This window comes from Pyricularia oryzae, chromosome 3 (assembly GCF_000002495.2).
Source record: "Pyricularia oryzae 70-15 chromosome 3, whole genome shotgun sequence".
Taxonomy (NCBI): Eukaryota; Fungi; Ascomycota; class Sordariomycetes; order Magnaporthales; family Pyriculariaceae; genus Pyricularia; species Pyricularia oryzae.
Window position 1 is genome coordinate 4,281,714 of NC_017849.1, and position 18,377 is coordinate 4,300,090.

Genomic DNA, 18,377 nt, shown 5'->3' on the forward strand with positions numbered 1-18,377 from the left:
GTAGTTGTCCGCCGTGTCGGGTTAGTCTGCATGGAATAATCTGGGTGCAGGGTAGCAAGGTCGATGCAGGGGAAGTCCAATGGGCTTCAGGGGTCCAATATTCAAGTCTACAAGGCTTGCTTTTTGGATTCGCCCAAGTTGGCAGCAAGCTGTTGGAGCATCTATATAACCCCCGATGACGGCGATCCATGTTTTACAAGTTCCTTAAACCTCGCGGTAGGGTGCAATCCGATTCTTAAGCTCATACACAAGCTCGGATGCCTGGACTGCCGTCTTTGCCTCGAACTCGTACGTTTTCTCCGAATCAAAGTATACGGAGAGCTGTGAAGGTACTTAGATGAGCATTCAAACACAGTAGATAATTTGCGCGACACACGGAGGACTCCAAGTATGCCACATGGCTGTGGAAAACTTACTTTGACGACTGTCGGGTGCCTCCTGGACACCTTGACACCAATCACGTTGCTGAAATGAACGGTGGCCGTCTTGCTGGTAGCTTCAACCATCGGCTTGCCGCCGGACGAAGGTATAATGTGCATGTACTCGCCCTCGATGGATAGAATTCTTTCTGCGGAGCGCAGTGTGCCCTTGCGAGACACGACATAGGTCTTTGACCGTTCGTCCATTTCGTCCGAGTTGCTTGTTTGCTGCGCGAGCGGATGCGACGAAACCAGGGCGATGGCACTTATGCCAGCAGAGCCGGCTCCTCCACCAGCAGCCGTGGCCTTCTTCATGTTGGTCCTCCTGCCGCTCGCCCCGCTGACACCTTGCTGTGAGTCGCCAAATGAAAATGGGTTTGGCGATGAGCTTCCCGGTGACCCCGTGGTTGTGAATGATCCTTCTGCACCAAAGCGGCGACGGTGAAGTTCCAGATCGGCTACATTTCCGATCGAGGATACTTCTCGGTCGAGCAGAACCACGGCGCCTGAGCCCGGAAGCTTGAGGACGTGGTTTCCCTTGTCCAACTGCCTTTTGCGGCAGACAAGATCCAGCACCTCCTCCAAGTATGTGTCGGTAGTGACATCTAGTGTAACCATCTGACCCGGAGCTACATCAGCAGAATGAATGTGTATGCGAAGAAGCTTCTTCCGCCCTCTGATCACATTAGGGGCTGAGTTTGCCACTGCCGGTGAGTCTGCCAGTGGCGCATTAGGCCGGAATGTAGTCGTGATGATGGGATTCAGAGATGGCCCTTTAGGCTGTGCTGGTGGAGGCGGGGGCATCATTGAGGCATCCGGCATTGGAGTGTTGCGTGGTGTAAGCTCGTCGTCCTTTGTTTCTTCCTCTTGGTCGAACTGTGGTGTCAACTTTTGGTTCTCGGCGAATTCGGATGCTGAGGCTTGCACCAGGGCAAACTCGTCGTATACTTTCGAGTTTGACCTTCCACGGGCGGCCCTGTTGTTGGCATTGGTGAATGATATCAACTGCTTTTTGCGGTCTAGTGGTGGAAAGTCCTCGTCTACTTCACCATCCTCCTCAACCATGCGCAGCGTGAACCAGTTCACATTGAGCTTATCCGCCGGCAGTGGTGGTTCTCGCTTTTCCTCCTTGTACCTCCACAGACTGAGACCGATCAGATCCGCAACTGTGACGGGTTGGTTACCCCCTTGTCCTTGCTGTGAGGTTCTGTTTATAAGAACTTCAAAAGGCTTGGATGCCTCTTTGGAAAAGGCTGGGTATATGCGCAGTCTGATGGGGTTCGGATCGCCTTGACCAGATAGCGAAGCAAAGGACTCGAAAGAATTCGCGGGTTTCGTCTTTTTGGCATTGAGCGCAGCTGATAGCAAACTCTTTGGCTGTATCATGCTAAGGGGCCGAACCATTGTCATGGGCCTAGGTGGCGGAAGTTTGCTGTTGCTATGTACTGGAGCCATGGACTTGCGAATAGTGGACCGTCTGGTAAACTGTCTCGGTGGCGTTCCTACAATCTGTGTCCTCTGCGGAACCTTGGGAGCATTCTCGTCCGGGTTAAGGAGAGTGACAGAGTCAATGCTACCAACGGCAGAAGACTCGGAGTCGTCCGAATCATCCTGTTCTTCGGCGAGTGGCTCGCTTTCCCTCCTCTTGATGCTTGCGTCTTCTAGGTCAGCAGCATCACCGAGATCGGTCTGCAGCCGGACGGTCTTTGCTGGTCCCCTATTGGGCTCAGGCCGTCTGCTCTGGAAGCCCGACGCGTCGAATTCGTTCTCGGAGGAGACTTCGCTGCTGGTGACCGTGTCACGGCGCGCCCTCTCTTTGACCGTTTCAAGTGCCGATTGCGATCCCCTCCTGATGGTAGGCGCGCACGGTGAAGAAAGTGTCGAGGACTGGCGTAGGTTCGAGGACTGTATGGGAGAGGAGCCGGAGCGGTGACGCAGCGGCATCTTGGCAAACTTGATCTGTTGAGCAGCCCGTTGATCCGGCTCATCATCGCTCTCATCGCTCAGATCACTGCTGTCATCGTCCTCTTGCATTTGTTCCCTGCGTCTGCGCCGCCTCGGGGCCGCGGGACCTCCAACGACGGCACCACCATCGTCGGCATCGTCTTCGAGCGTCAGGCCCGTCACACGTGGCGCTTGGAAGTACTCGGAAGCAACTGCGGTCGGGATTGGGGGTGAGTGGGTTCGCTTGATGTGGGCGGGATTCGATCGCCATCCAGCGGCTTTGAAGGGTGCAGAGCTTAGGAAGCCCTCGTTGAGGGTGATCAAGCGCTCTCCTACGCCATCGTTGATCTCGTTGAGGTAGGCAGTTCGGAGTTGGTACGAGACCAGTCTGTACGGCGGTCAGTATGGGGTTCAAGGCGCGATTGCTCGAGGCAGATAATTCATACTCTTCAACTTGCATCACCGACATGATGGTTCGCGAAGGAGACGGTAGCGAATGAGAGCAAGGTTGGCTATGGATTTGGTCATGATCAAGTAGGAATTGAGTGTCGGAGCTGTGGACCGGCCTTTCAGCAACACAAAAGAGGACAGAACAGAGCTAGCGACGCGTCTTGAACGGTTTTAGACTTTCATAGCTTTGCAGCAAATGCCGCGTTCGGCGCTGCGAGATGGTTGCGCGGGTGTCGATTTGTTGACGAGGCTTGGATGTCAAAGATGTCGCGACAGCGGCGATGGATGCATCTCCCCCGCACCGATCATTACAAGGGTCGGGTGGTGGAGTTCACGGTTTCCTCACTGTGAGACACACTGGAAGCCGTAGGTAGCCACCGCACTCAACTACCCTGCAGACCTGAATTAAATTTCTCGAGTCGAGGCACTAAATGCCATGCGACATCTCCAGCCTCCACTCCTTCTCCCTTATCTATCCAGACTACCTAGACAAGCTAGGCAATCATTATATTAAACCTTGTAATTGAACAGACTTGGACAAAATAATTTCCTAAATGGAACTCATCCACGCATTACCCACTTCCAACGATAAGTGTAACAACCACGGTAAATCCCCGCTGATCTCGCAGTTGGTCCATAAAAGTTTGGCGGCATTTTATTCCGGTAAAGGTGCTGCCTCTCCGGATGTAGGGAGGAGCGGGGGAGGTGTTCTGGTCCCTCGTCATACTACCGTAACTTGTGTATCCATCCGTGTGGCAGCATATAATCAGGATGTCGCCTCGGGCCAGTCGCTCGCTTAGTCGTGCTCTCTTTTCTGTTTGTGCATCTTTTGAGTCAAGAGTCGGCAGTCCACCAGTACAAAGAGTCTTGAAGAATCCAGCTATCTTATATCGTCAACTATCACACTCGACAACAGCTCTTGGGCTCAAAATGAATATTCAACTTTCCGCCCCCAACGGCAAGAAATGGATTCAACCCACGGGTCTTTTTATCAACAATGAATTCGTCAAGAGCAGCAATGGCCAGAAATTGACCACCGTCAACGCTGCCACCGAGGAGGATATTACCTCGGTCTATTCCGCCACCGAAGAGGACATTGATAAGGCCGTCAAGGCCGCACGTGCTGCTTTCAAGCACCCATCATGGAGGAACCTTTCCGGAACTGAGCGTGGCGAGATGATGCACAAGCTTGCTGACCTTGTTGTCAAGAATGCTGAAACCTTGGCCACCATTGAGGCTCTCGACGGCGGCAAGCCCTACTCTGTCGCCCTTGGTGAGGACGTTGTCGAGTTTGAAAAGACCATACGATATTATGCTGGTTTTGCAGACAAGAACTTTGGCCAGACCATCGACGTCGGCCCAAACAAGTTTGCGTACACCATCAAGGAGCCCATTGGTGTCTGCGGCCAGATCATTCCCTGGAACTATCCCCTTTGTATGGCCGCCTGGAAGCTCGGCCCTGCGCTTGCTTGCGGCAACACGGTCGTGCTCAAGCTTGCTGAACAGACTCCATTGTCGATGCTCTACGTTGCAACCTTGATCAAGGAGGCCGGGTTTCCTGCAGGCGTAGTCAATGTTATCAACGGCCTTGGCGGCGAGGCTGGGGCAGCCATTGTGCAGCACCCAGATATCGACAAGGTTGCCTTTACCGGAAGCACAGCAACTGGCAAGCAAATCATGAAGGCATGCGCAGGAACAATGAAGAACATCACACTCGAGACGGGCGGCAAGTCACCACTACTTGTTTTTGACGACGCCGACCTCGACCTGGCCGCCGAGTGGTCTCACATTGGCATCATGAGCAACCAGGGACAGATCTGTACCGCGACATCTCGTATTCTGGTACACGAGTCCGTCTATGACAAATTCGTCGGTCGTTTCAAGGACACCGTCGAAAAGGTGTCAATAGTAGGGGATCCCTTTGACGAAAAGACCTTCCAGGGACCACAGGTGACCAAGGCACAGTACGAAAAGGTCCTGGGTTATATCAAGTTGGCACAAGAAGAGGGTGCCACCATTGCTACTGGTGGCAAGCCAGCCCCGCAAAACGGTAAGGGTTTCTACGTCGCCCCTACCGTGTTTACCAACGTCAAGACGTCGATGAGGGTCTACAAGGAGGAGATCTTTGGACCATGCGTATCCATCATCTCGTTCAAGGACGAGGAGGAGGCGGTCGAGTTGGCCAACGACACCACCTATGGTTTGGGCGCCGCAGTCTTTACTCGCAACCTCACCAGGGCGCACCGGGTCGCCCGCGAAATCCAGTCGGGTATGGTTTGGATCAACAGCAGCAACGACTCCGACTGCCGTGTTCCTTTTGGTGGCGTCAAGCAGTCTGGTATTGGTCGCGAATTGGGTGAGGCTGGCCTTGCCTCTTATTGCAACATCAAGAGCGTACACGTGAACATGGCTGCGCATTTGTAGTTTTCTGGCATATCAGAGCGAGCTGTAAGGGTATAATTTAGCTATCCGCAAATAAATACGTGTATATGAACAATTACCGTCTTTTTCTTTGCAGATCGTCGGGCTTTCAGTGTTTAGCTGGGCATGCAATAGGTCGAAAAAAGACCAACGAGACCAAAAACAGGTTTTTGAAAACACTTGTATCGTGATGGCTGCAAACCTACAGTATGCCATTTCCGAATTGGCTCTGGGGTGCGTTGCTGTGCCGTTGGTGCAATTATGGGATGACAGCTGCAGGTTATGAGTCCGATCAACCAACCGTTCATCAAAAGATTCTGCGGAAAGCTGCACTCCACCAAAACGCATTGTACAAAACAAGACGACGGAGTCTGACCCCTGCTTGCTTTGGTTGACAGACTTGGCAAGTTCAATCATGCTGAGATCGCGAACCTGGAGAACTGCTGACCCAACTCTCAGTATCATGGTAATACATATGCACGTTCAATATGTCTCAACTATATAGGCTAGAACTAGAACTAGACTAGTATTTGTGAAACCTCTCACAATAGCGACCTTGTCACATAATATTTTTCCGTGGCTACATCCCTCTACGCAAGCCAAACAAGCCCGCCATTTCTCCAGGGATAGATCCGGGAGCCTATGCACATGCGGGAATATATCGTCGACATCCAGTTACCCTTCGGGCCCACTGTGAAATGCGATCCACCCCGCAGCACAGCAGAATCTGCATTTTTGTGGGGATATAGGTTTAACATCAGAATCGGTTTCTTAACGAATCAAGTCTCTATAGCTCAGTGGCAGAGCGTCAGTCTCATAGTTTCTATGACCATTCAACTCATGAATGGGTAATCTGAAGGTCGACGGTTCGATGCCGCCTAGGGACAACGCCTACTCTCATCTCATTTTGCTCTTCTATGGCCGGGATACTGGGGTTATGCTTTTGCTTCAAAGGGCTGCATTGTGGCATTTTGAAATGGCTGTTATGTTCGCATTTCATTTCTCCATCTAATAGTATTTATTTCATATTTTTACGACAGCATTCGAACTGGTGATTCTCGTCTGAATGGTGGAGTGGGCGCCGAGATGCACGAAGCGGTGTTGATATCACGTGCTGCCATCCCCGCAATCCCCACACTGTTCCACGTGCTAGCTACGGAAACAAGAACAAGGCTGCGTTGCGTGGTATTGTTTTCTTTGGTATCGTGAACGCGAGCATCGCTCCTTCCTTTCTGATTGTATTGTGACTACCAATAGATGACCCTGCGTATGTATTGCTGACACACTTGCGCACATTGTTTGTAATGTTTTTTTTAACCCCGACTCCAGCGCAAAAGTTCGATCTGTAACATGGCAATCAGCCCGAGGGAACATATGGCACGCGAGATTATTCGGGTCTGAGCTTTCATTTGGACAACCAAAATCTACCAATTTAACGCCATGGAGCGGCCAGAACTGTTCATTCCAGCTTCGGTAGTCGGTCAACTAATTGTCAAGCGAGACTACCATGTCATACTCAGAAATTATGTCCGAACTGTGGGTGACAGCAAGCACCGTGCAGCTTTCAAAGGCCCGTCGGATCAGCGCGCTCATCTCCATCATTGTCTCTTGGTCACAACCACTGGCTGGCTCATCCATCAGGACGATTTTACTCCCCTGCCTCTTCACTTTCAGCATGGTCATGGCGAAACCGAACAGTTGGCGTTGGCCATGAGAGAGCGGAAGCTTGTCCATGTTTAATCCCAACCCTAGTTCTCCAGCCTGTGACCTTATGTGGTCCCATAAGCCTACCTCGTTCAGGACAGAGATCATTTCTTCGTCTGGTATCTGAGCCAAATCGCCCTCCGAGCTGGAAGCGTATAGACCAAGGCTTATACGAACCGTCGTGCCCGGTAGGAAGAATGGCGACTGCGGGATGACTGCAAATGCTTTCTTGACGGCGGAGGGGCTGATTCGCGCCATGTCTTCACCGTCGACTAGGATCTCTCCCGAGCTTGCATCCATGAGACGGAGGAGAAGGTTTAGAATTGTTGACTTGCCGCTGCCAGTTCTGCCACATAACCAAACCTTCTGACCGGGTTCAACGCTAAAGGTTAAATCCTGGATTACCTTTGTGGTTACGCCATCTTTGCCGGTATACCCGGCAGCTACGTTGCGAAATTCTAGATGGCCTCGCGTTGGCCATTCTGCAGGCGGCTGCACAAGCCTCGACTCGTCTTCCTCGGACGGCACCATCTCAACGCAGTCCCTGATGCGATCCACGGCCCCGAGGGAATTTTCAACCTCGGTATAGGTCGCCACGAGCTGAGCGACAAGGACGCTGAACCCAATCACACTCGAGAGTCCTACGCCTAGAGAGGCAGAATTGGTGCTTTCGCGGAGCTGTGTGGCCAAGATGACCATCAAGGTGGCCAACGCAGCGACGGTGCAGTCGAGCACGAAGCCAAGCCAGCGCTGGATCATGAACAAAAGATAGATGGCTCTCTTGGACCCGTCAACTCTGACGTGGCAGCGGCCGAGGTACCAAGACTGCCACCCAAAAGCGCGGATGGTTGACAGGCCTTCCATGGTCTCGGTCAACAGCGTGTATATGGGTGCCTTTAACTCGAGCTCTAGGACGCGCAGCTGGCGAGAGGTACGCAGGTAAAAGTTTGCAAGCAGCCATAGTGCCAAGATGGTGAAGGGCAAAGAAATGCTCATATAGTTCGCACCGTACATGATAAGGGCGAGCTGGCCGATGATGAGTGCACCGGTTGATGTGGTCTGGAAGATGCTTATGGGCAGCATGCCGTTGAGAACAGCCATGTCCTGGCTGAAGCGGTTGAGAATGATGCCCGAGTCTATCCCTGAGAAGTAAGACAAGGGTGCCGAGAATATGGTAGAAACCAGTTGTTGATGCAGTCCGCCTGCTGTGATTGGTGTGACGGACATGAAGAGCCACCAAAAGACAAAAGCGAAGCTTGTGCAGCCTCCTACAGCAAAGGTGAAGTAAACGCCGACAAAGGTAGGGTAGCGATCGCGGGAGGAGGCCTCGGTCCACCACTGCACCCAGATGCGTTGGATACGCGTCAGGACAGCCAGAGATATCACTCCCAGGACGAGAACGGCCAGCCTAAAGAAGCCGACTGGCCCAAAGAAGAACCGATAGGTACTGGCAGTTTTGGAGCTTTCCTTGCTCGCTGCTGGCTGTGTTGGCGGGGTTTTCTTGTCGTTGAGGGCATCGGGTTTGTTGAGTTTAGGTCTAGCCTGCTCGACTGGCTGTTGTTGTATCTGCTCGTTCTTGGGAGGTGACTGCTCCTCACTAAATAGGAGAGTGCTTGCTTCCCTTGGAACCATCTTGCCATTCTGGTCTAAAACCACAACTTGATCGGCCTGGCCCAGCAGGACATTATCGCAAGAGGTCGTCGCAAGCATGACAGTCGTACCGTGTCGAGCAGCCCAACCGGAGGTTGGAGCAAGAAGCCTGTCTCTGATGGTCGCCTCGGTTCGCGAATCGAGCGCTTGGAAGGTGTTATCCAGGATCAACAGCGGCGCGCGTGAATACAGCGCCCTCGCAAGGGCTAGTCGATGCTTCTGGCCTTCGCTCAGGGCCATTCCTCGACTCCCCACGTTCATGTCGCTACCGTTACCGCTACCGCTACCTTCTTCACCCCAACGCATTATATCTTGGTCCAAGGCGCAGGTGCGCACAACATCGTCGTATAGCTCACTGTCGTACTCACTGTTACCCTGGATGCACTGACGTACTGTACCATTGCTTATCCAAGGATTCTGGTCGCAGAAGCCGATTGGCCCCGGATTTACGTCGACTTCTCCTGCAACCAGCTCAAGCTCGCCGAGTATGGCCTTCAACAGGGTACTCTTGCCGCTTCCCACAGGCCCTGCCACGATTGTAATGCTGCCCCGGGGCAAGACCATGCTGATTTGGCTTAGCGAAAAGCTCGCATCCTTTTCGCCAGTGGCATAAAAGAAGCTGGCGTTCTTGAATGACGCCATCAAATTTGGAGTTTTATCAACTGTTGTTGAGACTCCAGTCGTCACATCAATAGTTGATATAGCCGTTGTCGTCACATTCTTCGGCTTTTCATCCATGTCTGCTGTCGTCTGCAACTGCCCTCGGTGATCGACTCGAGCCTTGGACAGCAAAAATGCCTGGATGCGGTCCAAACAAGCAAGTGAAGATGTTATGTTGGGGAGAGCCTGAAGCAACAATCCCATAGGCACTGCTACTATCTCGATCAGAGCAAGCGTCGTGAACGCTTGCGACGCCGTCAGCAACGTACCGTTGTTGTTGTTGACACCTAGAGCATACAAGGTCAGAACCAGGGGCGCAGAGAGTTGTCGGGGTACCATGACAAGCGTATTCACAATGGTCATGCACTTTCGGAAAGAGGCCGAGGCGTCAAGCTCAGCTTCTCTTGCCGCCTGCAGTCTGTCAGCCACGTGGCGCTCAAAGCCGCCCATCATCTTGATCGACTTGATGTTGTTCAGCGCCGTCGAGGTGAGCGCCACCCTACGCTGCACAGACTGGTTCCATGCCTTTTGACGGGTGGGCAAGAGTCTGCTGATCCTGGTGGTGGCTAGTGTGCAACCGGCAGCCACGACAGCCGTCCCTATGCATGCCCACCCGACCTGCCTCGCTATGAGGAAAATACCAAGGCCGACCTCTATGGGGGCAGCCCACAGCGCGTGCAGCTTATCGACCGCCAGATCAACACGCTCCACATCCATTGTGACAAGCCCGGCGGGGCCCGAAGCGGCGGTGGTCTTGCAAGTCGTCAGATCCAACTCCAGCATGTGCCGGTAGATAAGGTCAATGAGCGAGCCGCGGACCAAAACGACGGCGCGGTTGATCTTGGAGCCATAGTAGCCGTTGAACACGGCGAGGCCAAAGTAGACCAGGATCGTGGCGATGATGAGGCCCTGGCCAACGCGTCTTTCTTGGGCTTCTGCCTCAGTGCCGGCGGCGGAAGGCGGGCTTGAAACGTGCTGCAGCAGACGCAAAAGTAGGAGCGGCTGGGCGAGGTTGAGGAATATTTGTGCAAAGCGCGGGAGTGCGGGAATCAGCAGCGGCCATTTTAGAACGCTGAGCGTGCTTCGGAGAAGCGCACGCTTCTTGCTCTTGTCGGCCCGCCCCCAAGCGCTCGCAAGCGCCTGGCTGTATCGCTCTGTCTTGATGTCGTCGTCAATCTCGTAGAGATCATCAGCTTTGAGCTTGCTGTTTCGAAAGCCGGTCCAGAGGATCCTGTTGAGCCACCAGAATGACCTTCGGGCATAAACCCCGGCAGTTTGCTCGTGTGGTGCTTGTCTTTTCCCCCTTTTATCAGTGCTTTCCTGTTTCTCTTCCTGCCCGTTCTGTGCTGTTCCCGGGATTGTTGCTGCTATTATGGTCTTTGGGACTGCCTCTAGCACAAGAAGAATAGTCTTGACACCGAGAACAACAGACATGGATACAGCAAGCCGTCGCACATGATCACCGCCTTCCTCTGCTGCAAGCCACAGTGTTCTAGTCTGCACCGCCTCGAATAGGCAAGCGCCGAGCAGATAGACATTCAACACGGCCGATGGCCTGGGCGCCCGTCGCCCTTCCCAATACGACAAAGGCAATATCGCTAGCGCTGCCAAGAGATTCACCACAGCTGCAGGCAGTGACGCAGTGGTCCGGTATGTGTCAGGCAAGGCCCAGAACACAACCACGGCTAGCTGGCCAACACAATGGGCGCAAGCGGTACACAGCTTGGCTGATTGAAGGCCATTGTCTTGGGAAACAGCCCGCGCACGGCTGAGCTGCCATAGTCGAATGATGGCTGCAACTAGGAATACCGATGCCGGCACCAGAGATAGCACAATGTTCTCAAAGGCCAACGTAAAGTCGAAGCCGCCTCGGCATTCGGACGATGGCAGGCCTGGGCCAAATTCTGTATCGGCAACGGCGCAAGAGGAAGGCCAAGCGGCCAGCCCAGTCTCGAGCTGGAGGGCCATGGTGACGCTCATGCAGGTTTTGTGGGCAAGAGACGAGCTGCTGCGGGTGGAGGCAGCATGAATGCCGAGTTGAGATGAATATTTCTGTTGATAGGTTGGTAAAGGCCCACGCATGCACCCATGACCCTTTTTATTAGGCCCCCCCTTCCTAACTGTTTACGGGGAGTTCCAAGTACCAGCCGAACTATCGCATAGTATGGAGTCTGATGTTTTTTCTCAACTGCCGCGTAGTACTGCCCAAATCGGGAGCACCCACACGGCCCACAGCATTGCGCTACGAGGCAACTGTTCAGGGATGAGGGTTTTTGTTTACCCATACCACCAGAGTGGCTAGCTAGTGTTGATAGGGAAGCGGGCCCGGATGTATTTTGCTACTTGTTTTGTTGACTGATTAGTATAGCCTGTGAGGGTGTGATCTTCTCGCTGTTGCGTAGTTGTTTTCCCCAATTAGGCGGTACTTTATCCTTGTAAAAAAATGGGGAAAGCTCTTGTAAATACCTTTTACGCATAGGTAACCATGGCTCGATTTTGTAAATCACACCTTCCCACTTTTTGCTAACCGCCTACTCCTTTTAAAACTTTTGCGACGAAGAACGCATTTGATTTTTGCATTTGATTTTTGCATTCTATATAAGTCAGCATTTCGCGCAAAAAAGTTAACAAAGCGAGGATTTGGCACTTTTTTTAAATCCGTTTTTGAACAAGACATTTGTTATAGTTTCCCGGCTTATACTGCCTTTGCTACCAAAAGCGGTTAAAATTCTCGGACCTAGAGGTGTAATTTTCTCCCTGTGGTTTGGTTGTTCAAAATTTCCAAATAGTAAAATCCGAAGGTTTTAGCCGTTTTTAATGGGGAATTCCGGTCAGGACAAATCAAAGTTGTACTAGCCGGGAACCCTGGCAAATGTACATTGAAATAAATGTATTTTTTGAAGGTAGATTAAAAAGAAAATGACAAATCCTCGTTTCGTTAGCTTTTTCAGGCGAATTGTTAATTTGTATAAACGCAAAACTTCTAGAAGGAATGGGTGGTTAGCAAGGTGGGAGGGCGTTATTCATGCGGGGAATTCGCCCTACAAAATAATATCAAATTTGTGGCGGTGATCACGAAAATCCGGTGTTTTTGCGTGCGAATTAAGAATATATACTAAATGGTATAATCTCAGCCGATCAGCCATATATTTTGATGAGGGTCTCCGCCTAAAAAAAACGTACATATAATAACGCGGTTAAAAATTAATAAACCACCACATTTTGGTTTGGAGATTACGATTTTTGGTAACGTGCGTGCGTGCATGCAAAAAAGGTTTTCTGCCCAGCCCAACTTGGAACAGGATCTATGGAAAACGAAGGGTTTTTACCGCTAAAACCCACCCTTTATTATAGCCCCTGGTTAGCTGGGAACCCATGCGAAAACGGTACTTCCAAAAGCTCTTCCCACTTCTTTTACAAAGGGAAAGTACCGCCTAATTGGGAAACCAAGCAAGCAACAGCGAGAAGATCACACCCCAAGAGAGGTGAACACAAGGTAGTTCCTGCACCCCGTGAGTACTAACGAGTGAGTTCCTTATCATTGCATATACATGCGCCACTGCAACGATAGTATCTACTCCGACAACTCAGCATCTCTTTTTTAATCGGCGCAACCGGAGTATCTCGATAAAATCTCGATTCGTACGGCGAGTCAATTCCCGGACACCTGGAAACCCGCTTAACCCCGTCTCCACGAGCGGTGAGGTGGAAATTGGAAAACGAATCATATACCCGGGTGGGTGTGATGTTCGACGGCACCACCTCCAATCAGAAGCTTGCAGTTCATTCGGCTAACGACGATCGTCTCACTTGTCAATAATTAGTCCCTCAGCCTTCCAGGTTATTCAGAACCCGGCGAGTTTTTGCTTCAACGGATGGATCTTTGTTTGTATATTTTACGAAAAGCCTGGGCTCCACACGGGGGTACATATGCTTGACTCGCTAGCGAAATAGCAGTGTTTGGCATTAAACATATCCCCAAGTATTTCCGGAGAGAGGGGGCTGTTCTCTGGTGTCTGTGGGGCCCTTGGACAATATGGGTAGGTAGGTTGAGTATATACTATCTGTATATATATATATTGTGGGAGCCGCCTTCTAATCATGCTTGAAGCATCGAAAACCGCTGCATACTCTCATCTCCACGTTCCCAATCCAACTACAAACTTGGCATATAAACATCATCCAAAATGGCGCCCCAGGTTCTTGTACTCGGCATGCCGCGCACTGGCACTCAATGTAAGTTGATCCTTCTCCTAGTTCTTTGTTCGCATCCATCTACCCTAGGTACCCAAGACACCAAAAAAAAGACTAACACTGAACAGCGATTGGCCAGGCCCTCCAGATGCTTGGACTGGGTGAGTCCTACCACATGACCACCGTCGGACCCAACAACCACCACGACGCCTGGTGCACTGCCATCGAGGCCAAGTTTGGCGAGAAGGACGCCTCCGAGGTCATCACGCAGGAGTTCTTTGACGACCTCTTCAAGGGCTACGACGCCGTCTCGGACTTTCCCGCCTCCATCTTTTACAAGGAGCTCCTGGCCGCCTACCCCAACGCCCACGTGATCCTCACCAAGCGCGCCGAGGACGCCTGGTTCGAGTCCATGTGCAAGACGCTGCACGTGGCCTACATCAAGGCCAAGGCCGAGCCTTCCAAGCTTGCAAAGCTGTACCACCAGCACCTGTGGGCCGACAACTTCCTCCGCAACGGCCGCGAGGCCTACCGCCGCCACAACGCCGGCGTCATGGCTGCCGCCGCCGACCGCAAGGTGCTGGTCTTTGACCCCTCCATGGGCTGGGGCCCGCTGTGCGAGTTCCTCGGCAAGGACGTCCCCGCCGTCGGGTATCCCTCCAAGGACATGTGGCAGGGCTACAAGCGCATGCTCAAGGAGGTCGAGGAGGGCAGGCTCACTGAGGATGCCATCACCATCGGCGCTCGCAGGGCCCAGGGCCCCAAGATCAACTCGGCTTACATTTACACCCAGTCAAAGGATGCCGAGGTCAAGGGTATCAAGTCGGCCTACATCTACACTCAGCAAAAGGAGGCCGGCGCTATCAAGTCCACTGGCGAGGGTATAAAGTCTGCTTACATTTACACTCAGTCCAAGGATGCCGAGGTCAAGGGCATCAAGTCGGCCTACATCTACACTCAGCAAAAGGAGTCTGCTGACGTTAAGGGGATCAAGTCCGCTTACATTTACACTCAGCAGAAGGAGTCTGCTGACGTCAAGGGGATCAAGTCCGCTTACATCTACACTCAGCAAAAGGAGGCCGGCGCCATCAAGTCCACTGGCGAGGGTATAAAGTCTGCTTATATTTACACTCAGCAGAAGGAGACGGACCTAAAGACCTCTGGTGAGGGTATCAAGTCTGCGTACATCTACACCCAGCAAAAGGAGGCCAAAGATGTTGAGGGTATCCGCTCCGCCTACATTTACACTCAGCAAAAGGAGACGGACCTAAAGACGTCTGGTGAGGGTATCAAGTCTGCCTACATCTACACCCAACAAAAGGAGGCCAAAGATGTCGAGGGCATCAAGTCGGCGTACATCTACACCCAACAAAAGGAGGCAGGAATCGAGGGCATCAAGTCTGCCTACATTTACACCCAGTAGATAAGAGAGAGGGGGATACCCAAGACTGCAAAGCGGTTATATCCGCTCTGGGGTTATCAGGGGAAAGTACAAAGCGGAAATTACTGGGTACTTGAAGCTGTACACTTTTACCCCTTGACTTTTCTCTTCACGCGCTTGACGATGTACATTTAAAGTATTCATGAACAAGGGTAAATCGAATGTGTTTACCTATCTGGCAGTCCTGAATGCTACCTTGCAGTTTAGATACGGCTTATTTGTAGTGACTCGGCAGATTTGTCAATGTAGTATATCTCCCCGTACCGGCCGAACTAGACTAGTACTCTGGTGAGACCACTGGGAATCCTCGGTGTTGTATGATTATTTTTTTCTTTTTTTTTTTTTTTTTTTTTGCTCGGGTGTTCGTTCTGGTTTGCACATGAGACTGTGGCTGATGACCAGCTGAGAAGATCTCGTAGCTGGCCTAAAAAAAAAAAAAAAAAAAAAAAAAAAAAAAAAAAAGAAAAAGCCCGCAGCAGTTGGCGAACTTGGGCCTAGCGCATAGGGCTGAGTGTCGTAGGTACCCGAGGGCTTGTCGCAGCCTTTGTAAGGATCTCTATGGGCATGTATATAAGTTGCTTGCGCGATACTCCTAGTAGCGGGGCATTGCCATATGGAAATTTGCTTTTCCTTGTGAGGGGATGGGGCTGACAGATCTCAATTGTCCGAACAAAGAAAAGCACTCGCTGAGGTCTTCTGGGAGGCGGGACGATCAAGCTTGATATGTCTATTGATAGCTTAGGGCTGTTTCGGCTTGGCCGCTAAGAGAGAGAGGTTTTTTATTCTGCCCGTAAAATGACCTCGTGCATTTGGCACTATCAAGATCGATAAAGTACTATAGAGTGGATAGTATGGGACATATATTGCAGAAAAAGAAAAAAAGAAAAAAAAAGAAAAAGACTTGGTCGGCATCTGTACCTCAGTAGCCTAGCCGCATGTATAAAATATGTACCTGGTGCACTTTGGAAAAAAAAAGCATCTCATTCTTCTGGAGTTTGAAAGAAAAGCTGCCATCACTATGCTGGGCCTCGACGAGATCTTGAGACTGTAAATTGACTTGTTTTATCACCATCTTAGTCGTACCAGGGCGAGGTATCCAGATCTACGGTCGTCTTCCGAGGGGAGCGGGACGCGCCGGATGTGAAGAGTTTTATGCTTGCTATTATGTGGAATTTAAAAAAAAAAAAAAAAAAAAAAAAAAAAAAAAAAAAACGTCGATCCTCGCAATGCACTGCTCTTGGCATTCTCGGATACATCCGGGACGTGTTATTGCATGTGGTCGTTCTTGTTATTATACAGCTTATATCTGGGGTAGTCTGGATCTAAGACTAGGTCTAGACTAGTCTGCCAAGTCTGGGCTCTAGTCCGACTAACATGGGCCCCTGCGCGTGGCCGTTCTTAGGGGGCCAGGTCTACCCAGTATTGGTTTCGAGTTTCCAGTATGCTGTTCCAATTCCAGACAGGCACGATGCGAAATAAAAATTTAAGGTTAAAAAAAAAAAAGTCACATGGCCAACAACTAAAAGATTGACCCCAGATTACCCACGCTCCAAGTTCGTGCTAAATGACGCTAATATTATGTACAAATGGAAGAGCTGCTTTGGTATGCAGTAGCTTGCTCGATATAACTACACTTGAAAATTATCATGCCGAGAAAATATCAGACTTTTACGCTAGTCTCCTCTCCATGAACCCCCAAACAGGTGTCTTACCAGCGCACCCTCGGGTACGCTTCCGTCATTAGTGCTGCCCGAGTGTCGCTGTCCCATGCCGAACCCGTCGATGGGTAGAACGAGGGCGTCACGGAACAGCCTGGGAGGACCCAGGGATGACAGGTTCCTAAGATCCGTCAAGCTGTCGTCGGTCGTCTGCAGATACTCCCAGACCACATCCGTCCATGCCGCTGGGCCAGTCGAGTTCAGGACCTCAAAGTTGGACGGGTTCCACGTCGGGTTTTGGCCGTCGGGGTTGTGCTCCCGCTTTAGATATTCCCAAGACTCGATAATCCGGGATATCATCATCTGGAAGACGGGGTGGCGAGGCGCGGCAGCAATGGTCCATTGACAAAACTGAATCGTATGGGGGATGTCGGCCCATCTGCCTCCGTCGAGCTGATCGAACTCGATACCGACGACGAGCTTGGTTTGGTTGCGGAACGTCCTCGGCACCCACTGGTCGATGGGCTTTAATGCAACGGTATCCGTGTCCGTGTAGACACCGCCCTCGACATAGAGAAGCATGTATCGAAGCAGGTCGGATTTCATGCCGACGTTGGGCAAAGAGTTGAAGAGTGAAACAATAGTCTCGTTGTCGCCAAAATGGTGCTTGACAAAGCCCTTTCCGCCATCTTCGCCAACAAGAGTACTGAACAACAGTCAGTTCACTGCATCGATACTAGTTCTAGCACAAGTTTGTTGGCCGTACTTACTATCTGTAATCTCTGTTCATGGCCAACCACGTGGCCGTCTCCTTCAGAGTGTCCGTGTTGACAGGGGTATCATCGCCCCAGGCTTTGGGCAGCATAATCTGCCAGATATTCGGAGGAATAAGGTGGTCCGCGTGCGACTTGACCCCGTATGCATCATCCCAGGTGCTGTGGTATCTCGGACCTCTGAAGCTATGGTTGACATGTTTGACTAGTTGACCCGTCCGCTGCACGATCGCGGTGCCGTACAGCCAAACTGTTGACAGGACAGTCAAGGCGAGAACCGTCAGAAGCCCTTTGCGGTATCGCGGCCGTGAGATGGTCTGGGTGGCCTGATCGAGCAGCGTCGACATTGTATTTCCATCGGCAACGCCGATAGCCATCTCTTTCCAAAAAGCCATGAGAAAGGAAAGTGGGGAATGAACGTATAAGACAGTAAAGGAAAGTGGTTTATTTTTGTATGATTGAAATGTTGGGTATCAGGTCGACTTTTCTTTGCCTGTGGGAATGAAGGACAAGAGCAAAGAGCAAAGGCAAAGCTACCCGCCAACCCGTCTCGCTCGCAAAAAGGGAACCAACTAGGTGGGAAAAGGGTGGCATGTAATAATGATTGAATAGAAGAATAAGCAACAGGCTTGGCAAGGCTTGCTTACATGGTGGTGGGCGGTTCACCCCTATTTGTACAATCAAATTGCATGCTAAATTGTCAAAGGTTCAAAAACACTTAGCGAGAGAAGGGCATTTTGCACACAAAGGCGTCGGGCCTGCCTTTTTTTTTTTCTTCGCGGGAGCTGACCGAATGCCAAGCGCGGGCAACAAAAATAAGACCCCCAGGCGAGCTGACGGCAGGGATACGGTGACAGGATCCACGCTCATTGGGTTACATGATGAGCAACCACCCCCACTCACTGCTGGATTTTTGGGAAGCCTGCTCGCTGAAGTAATTAAACCTGAGACCAGCAGTCCAGACCGTTGACCCTTGATTCAAATCCCCATATCTTCATCGACATGTACCGCCCCGCTGGGATCTAGAACTAGAATTAGAATGGAAAGCCACACGCAAAGAAGC

General features: G+C 51.4%; 5 protein-coding genes and 1 non-coding gene across 6 annotated transcripts; 3 read left to right on the plus strand and 3 right to left on the minus strand.

Moving 5' to 3' along the window:
- Window positions 1–204: 204 nt before the first annotated feature.
- On the minus strand, window positions 205–2,832 carry MGG_12955 (uncharacterized protein; the record flags this gene model as incomplete). The annotated part of the gene is made up of 3 exons (XM_003712463.1): window positions 205–321; window positions 417–2,751; window positions 2,810–2,832. The coding sequence occupies 3 exons, from the start codon at window positions 2,830–2,832 to the stop codon at window positions 205–207; spliced, it is 2,475 nt and encodes an 824-aa protein (XP_003712511.1).
- Window positions 2,833–3,558: 726 nt separating this feature from the next.
- Window positions 3,559–5,390, plus strand: MGG_05008 (aldehyde dehydrogenase). Its single transcript, XM_003712464.1, has one exon. The coding sequence runs from the start codon at window positions 3,585–3,587 to the stop codon at window positions 5,235–5,237; it is 1,653 nt and encodes a 550-aa protein (XP_003712512.1). The 5' UTR covers window positions 3,559–3,584; the 3' UTR covers window positions 5,238–5,390.
- A 627-nt stretch (window positions 5,391–6,017) lies between these two features.
- Window positions 6,018–6,121, plus strand: MGG_20146. The gene has a single exon. It is a non-coding gene; the product is annotated as a tRNA-Met (tRNA).
- A 598-nt stretch (window positions 6,122–6,719) lies between these two features.
- Window positions 6,720–10,713, minus strand: MGG_05009 (canalicular multispecific organic anion transporter 2; the record flags this gene model as incomplete). Its single annotated transcript, XM_003712465.1, has 1 exon — window positions 6,720–10,713. Exon 1 carries the CDS (start codon window positions 10,680–10,682, stop codon window positions 6,720–6,722), a length of 3,963 nt encoding a protein of 1,320 aa, XP_003712513.1. The 5' UTR covers window positions 10,683–10,713.
- A 2,315-nt stretch (window positions 10,714–13,028) lies between these two features.
- Window positions 13,029–15,151, plus strand: MGG_05010 (uncharacterized protein). Its single transcript, XM_003712466.1, has 4 exons — window positions 13,029–13,292; window positions 13,360–13,484; window positions 13,571–14,295; window positions 14,521–15,151. The coding sequence occupies exons 2-4, from the start codon at window positions 13,436–13,438 to the stop codon at window positions 14,863–14,865; spliced, it is 1,119 nt and encodes a 372-aa protein (XP_003712514.1). The 5' UTR covers window positions 13,029–13,292; window positions 13,360–13,435; the 3' UTR covers window positions 14,866–15,151.
- Window positions 15,152–16,258: 1,107 nt separating this feature from the next.
- Window positions 16,259–18,077, minus strand: MGG_05011 (initiation-specific alpha-1,6-mannosyltransferase). The gene is made up of 2 exons (XM_003712467.1): window positions 17,312–18,077; window positions 16,259–17,247 (listed from the first exon to the last, which is right to left on the minus strand). Exons 1-2 carry the CDS (start codon window positions 17,707–17,709, stop codon window positions 16,557–16,559), a joined length of 1,089 nt encoding a protein of 362 aa, XP_003712515.1. The 5' UTR covers window positions 17,710–18,077; the 3' UTR covers window positions 16,259–16,556.
- Between the last annotated feature and the right edge of the window lie 300 nt (window positions 18,078–18,377).